The sequence below is a fragment of the Cyclopterus lumpus genome, chromosome 14, assembly GCF_009769545.1.
Source record: "Cyclopterus lumpus isolate fCycLum1 chromosome 14, fCycLum1.pri, whole genome shotgun sequence".
NCBI lineage: Eukaryota > Metazoa > Chordata > Actinopteri > Perciformes > Cyclopteridae > Cyclopterus > Cyclopterus lumpus.
In genome coordinates, this window is record NC_046979.1 from 21,415,945 (window position 1) to 21,421,944 (window position 6,000).

Genomic DNA, 6,000 nt, shown 5'->3' on the forward strand with positions numbered 1-6,000 from the left:
CTTCTGTCTGTCATTCTGCTGTTAAAATACATCGGATCTGGCTCTGATAACATTAGAAGCCTTGAAAGTCTTTTGGTAGGGTTTACACATTTTTAATAAGACCTCTTTCCACCTTCATGTTTCGGGGAGTAAATGGAAACAACCACCTTCAATGTTTTCACATCCTGTCTGTAAATGTCCTATAGAAGTGGTTGTTTTGCCCTAATCCCTTAACATACAAGATAAGTGCAGCAAAATCATTTTGATAGGCATTTGTTTTCCACCACAGCTACCAGTCTTTTTAGTAGCGCTGCACAAAGAAAGCCCACCTGGATTTTGATATTTCATCCCACTACTCTTTGCGGAACAGTTTAAGCTGGGAGAGTTTGTTGGTTTCCGCTGATTTCTTTATTATTATTATTATTATTATCATTGAGTTTTGCTTATAGATAGCCAGTCCAACTTTGCTTTGGGTCATGGACCTGTTGGAATATGACACTGACCCATCTTCAGGTTGTTCAGAATCTCCCTGTATTTGACTCCATCCATCCTCCCTGTTAATGTTTCCACAGTCCCCTCAGATGACAATCATCTCATAACATTAAGCTGCCACCACCATGCTTGTGAGGATGGGATTGTTTGGTGATGGTTGTTGTTTTGTTTTTTTGCCAAATGGAACGTTTGGCGTTTCATACTTTAGCTTCACCGGACCACAAATATTTTGGTGTTCGTTTCTACGACATTGTCCCAGACTTGTTATTGTCCCTGCACTTCTAAAAGAGGAACCATGGTGACCCGCTGTTTCTTGTCATGTCAGGGGGCGACTGCTGCAGTGGTGAGCAGAGTCCGTCAATCAGAGGATCGGCGGTTTGATCCCCGGCTCAGCCCCTTGGGCAAGACTGTGTGTGTGTGTGTGTGTGTGTGTGTGTGTGTGTGTGTGTGTGTGTGTGTGTGTGTGTGTGTGTGTGTGTGTGTGTGTGTGTGTGTGTGTGTGTGTGTGTGTGTGTGTGTGTGTGTGTGTGTGTGTGTGTGTGTGTGTGTGTGTGTGTGTGTGTGTGTGTGTGTGTGTGTGTGTGTGTGTGTGTGTGTGTGTGTGTGTGTGTGTGTGTCCCCTGATGGACAAGTGGCCCCTCCCCACTGTATGATCCTTAATGCATTTTGTTATTGAGAAAGAAGTGACCCTTCAATAAATAGTGTATGTATTTATCAAACAAAGTAATTGCAATTGTTAATTTGTGATTTCATGTCAGAATTGTCTTTGTTTTCACATTGAAATGGCAACATATGTGAATTTATTTTGAGGAAAAATACATAATTTATTGCATATGAATTCCAGGCTAGATGGACATCTGACAATTGTTCAATGGGGTGTATTCATTTTCTGAATCCATGATCAAGACCTCTTCCTGAATAGATCATTTGAGTTACACTCATTACATGTAGGCTGGGGTCTGACTCTCTACTAACTGTTAATGGTGAGTGTCCTGATTCTGTAGAAGGAATCATCTTGTCTCTTGTGTCTCCTCAGGCACCATCTGTTATGGCCTTCCCTGCAACCACACCGACAGGCACCATGGCATATGCAATGGTAAGTCAGCAGGGACTGGGACACACACACACACACACACACATACGCACACGGGGAGGCGGTCACCTTCTGGCAGCACAACGGAGTTGAGAGCCTTTTGAAGTATCTGGGTGACGATGCTCAGTCGAGTCATCATCACTGAACAGGCTTTTTTTTTTATTTTTATTTTATGGAGATGAAATTGACTACCACTCCAACCTTATTTTGTAGGTGTATGTTCTAGGTTGTATAATCCAGCCCTGCTGCGTTTTCCTTCCTCTGCTCTCAGCCTCCCCACGTAGGCTCCATGATGATGACGACACAGCCCACTATGATGTACACCCAGCCAGTGATGAGGCCAGCCAACCCCTTTGGTGCCAGTCCAGGTGCACAGGTAATGGATGTCTGCATATACAATGTCCTAATCCTTCCACATCAGAGATAAACGCTTGTGCTTGATTATTCCATAATGCAGTAAAGGCTCCTCAGCTCTGAGGGTCTTCTTCCTTTTTGTTTATCTGTGTGGATCAGAGCTCTCAAATCTGAGTTGGAATTTGGCTAAACATGATAACCACAGGCCAGCTTGATTTAATAAATACAGATAAAGGGGTAAAAAGATCACACACTAATTACAGTTAAAGTTATTACGCTTGTCTGAATTGGAAAAGTGGATTTTGATCCATAACAAAATGCCACAAAGTGCATGATATCCATATACAGGATTGATAAAACAATAATGCATACGTTTTATTTTGTGAGCAGACACCTGTAGCTTTTCTTTTGGAATTCCTCTTATTAGCTCTCCTTCCCTTCCTCTCCTCTGACTCTAGTCCTTCAGGTCTCAGCCCCCACAGAGCGTCTTTAGGGTCAGTCATCAACACTCCGGGTCCCTAATATGTCAACAAAGTGCATATTAATTCCTATTTAGTTTGAGCAGAACTGGGCGTTAAATGTCAACACTTTCCTGTGAGAGTCCATCACCCTTTACACACACTACGTGCTCAGGACTACTGTGACGATGTGATGCAAGAGATTGATAATCACGCTTGTAGTTTCTTGCAGGAATGAATTTTATGTCCATGGACATATGATAAATATGTGGCTGTGCTTTGACAATAGTGATACAAAGCAACGGGACTAAATCACAATGTGTGAAAAGGCTGCCGTTGATGTGATTCGTCGGGTGATATCACAGAGGACCCGAAAAAGGAACTCAAATAACCAGTGATACTAGTCTCTAGTGAATTGTAGTTCTTATTTTGCAGTCTCACACTTTTTTGTTTTGCCTTGTTGGCGCATTTTATCTGGTGTATTTATGTACATAAAGCATACGATTGGAGCCATTATTGAATCTTGTGTTGTGTGTCCCCTCCCCCACTGTTTTTCATACCACTAGATGCACTTTATGTAATGTGAAGGGGAGGGGGTCTTCCCCCCGTCTGAAGATGATTCACGAAGAAGAGAACTATCCAAGCAAACCTGCCGTTTGCTTCTTCTGAACTCCCCTCTCTGGGAATAAAAGGCCCAAATAAGACTTGTTGACTAAAACCACGGTGACTAGGAGTGCTCTGACCATCTCAGACGGGCATCACAGTGGACATTGAGCACATCACGTCGAAGTCATAGGAGACGACTGTGCTGCCATTCAGACCCATGTGGAAAGGGATCAACCCCTACTTCATCCTGGACTAAGAAACACGACACCCATAGGGAGAGCTCTGACGTCACGGTTTATGTACCTGGAGAAAAAAAAAATTGTATTGTTGTCACACATACACATTGTTTGAGTCTTTTGATTATCATAATACCTTCTGAAAGCATCCCCAAATTGGGAAAGTAATTGCAAACTTCTCTTTATACCACACTTTTGTATGTATTGTTTGCAGTAGACATTCCGTGTGTATTGTTTGTATTTATTTATGATTACCTATAGAGAAGATGACAAAATAAATAAAGTAAATGCATCTAGTCACTGATCTCCTTGTGGACGGTCTTCAGGTTTATACATAGGTATGATTGATTGTAGAATTGGATTTTGAGTGATTGAGATTTTTTTTTCAAAAAGAATGTAATATAAAGAAGATAAAGAGATGACATGTTTTGCTGTTGGCACTAAATATTCTCTGTACTCTTATGATGCCTTGTACAGTTATCTGTGGCTCTAAGGGTCACTGAGGATAGGAATGAACGTAATCGTTCATTAACAGTCAAATCGGTCAGGATGATTTCTTAAAATTTGGCAAGGAAACATTTTTCACATCAGCAACATCACTAAATGCTGTGATGGCGGCAGCATTACATTGGAAAGAAATCTGCATTTATGCTTTTGACGCTTTTGGCATGCCATATATTCTGACATTTAACAAAGCTCCCGGATGCCTGGTTCCAGCCTGAATGTGCAGGGTCCCTTTCATTCTCAGATCATGTTTCCATAGGCGAGCACTGGGGCATTCAGGACTGTGAGGGCACCATGAGGCACGGGTGTAAGTTCGGGTCTGACTGGTAACAGAGGGGGGTTCTAGTTGTTCAGGAGAATAGAGCACTGTTGATCGGTGCTATGTGTATATAAAACTTTCCCTGCCAATCATAGGATCCGGTGCAGGTATGAAATATGGTCTGAACATTAAAGTGGCCCTGAATCATTCACTGAGCATTTGCTGCATTGTTCCTGCAGATTTATATTTTGGTTGGTTTGATTTTTTTTTTTTTTTTCAATAAAGTGCAAGCTTCCACACTTTGGCTTCATATTTATTTATCAAACGTATTTGACGATATTTACTCCGGTTGGCAACACAAAGAGGTGACTGAAGCGTCTCCATGACCCGTGTGTGTATGTGTATATATATATATATATGTATATATATATGTGTATATATATACATATGTATATATATATGTGTATATATATATACATATGTGTATGTATATATATATGTGTATATATATACATATGTGTATATGTACATATATATGTGTATATATATACATATGTGTATATGTACATATATGTGTGTGTATCACTGACGTTTCTTTCACAGACGACAAAATGGCGACGTTCAGAAATAAAATGTGTGGAAACTGAGTTGTCGGGTGATCCAAGTGGTCCCACTTTTCATCATTATGGAGTCTTCTGTTGCTGAACCCACAGGTACATCCATGTGACACACACACACACACACACACACACACACACACACACAGAAAGACTTAATATAAAAGCTACATCCTGCTTGGCAAAGCCTCCACCAGCAATGAGAAGATTCTTTGTTGTGCTGCCACTTCCCCTCAGTTTGGATGCAGCAGGAGAAAGATGCAAGTGTGTGTTTGTGGGAGACTTTCATGATAGAATTAATTAGCAAGTTAATAGAAGCCTCGCTGTTCGACTGAGGCCTTCCCTTCGTCAGTCAACCTGTGAGCAATCCTTCCCTTCCTAAATGAGTGACCTCGAGATAAGGAAACGTATGTCCACTACCAAATCGTATTTTCAAAAGAGCATTGATTGTAACAAAAGTACTCAGATATTTGTATAGTCTGAATGTGCATGTCCATTATTAATAAAACAATGCTTGTAAATAGGATTATGAGAAAATGAAATGTACGTATATATATGTATGTATATATATATATATAGGTATATATATATATGTATATATATAGGTGTGTATATATATATATGTATGTATATATATGTATATATATACATATATATATACATGTGTGTGTATATATATATACACATATATATACATGTGTGTATATATGTGTGTATATGTATATATATGTATATATGTGTATATATATGTGTATGTATATATGTGTATGTATATATATGTGTATGTATATATATGTATATATGTATATATATATATATATATATATATATATGTGTATATATGTATATATATATATGTGTGTATATATATATATGTATATATGTATATATATATATATATATATATATGTGTATATATGTATATATATATATGTGTGTATATATGTATATATATATATGTGTATATATATGTATATATATATATATATATGTGTATATATGTATATATATATATGTGTATATATGTATATATATACATATATATATGTGTGTATATATATATATGTGTATATATATATGTATATATATATACGTGTATATATATATATGTGTTTCCACCAGTGAGTAAAGCTTTTAATCATGCATTATGTATGTAGATTGAGGGTTATGTTAAATTATAAATAATAATCAGTCAATCTGAGGCTCAGAAATAAGCTCTTCTGCCACCTTGTGGTGTACATGGTGTGTTGCTGTTTTAAGTTGTCTCCTACTGGTTTTATGTTATGTTAAGGATAATTTGTGATTTTGGGTTATACAAAATAATGTTTTGGTTTTGTTTAATCTAATATATAATGTGATATGTGGCAAATCAGATATTTACATGAGACATTTTAATAGTTGT

The 6,000-nt window shown here is 37.9% G+C and overlaps 1 protein-coding gene across 8 annotated transcripts in view; it reads left to right on the plus strand.

Moving 5' to 3' along the window:
• The window catches only part of picalma (phosphatidylinositol binding clathrin assembly protein a), a 31,090-nt gene extending 26,811 nt beyond the window's left edge, over window positions 1–4,279 (plus strand). For 3 of the 8 annotated variants that reach the window (XM_034549912.1, XM_034549914.1, XM_034549916.1), the window contains exons 18-20: window positions 1,508–1,567; window positions 1,836–1,940; window positions 2,943–4,258. In XM_034549912.1, the coding sequence (XP_034405803.1) occupies window positions 1,508–1,567; window positions 1,836–1,940; window positions 2,943–2,957 (180 nt within the window). In that variant the 3' untranslated portion in view covers window positions 2,958–4,258. Of the gene's footprint in view, window positions 1–1,507; window positions 1,568–1,835; window positions 1,941–2,942 lie in introns of those variants that run through there. The other 5 variants (XR_004611042.1, XR_004611043.1, XM_034549911.1 and 2 more) reach the window with 4 other exon arrangements.
• The last annotated feature ends 1,721 nt before the right edge of the window (window positions 4,280–6,000 follow it).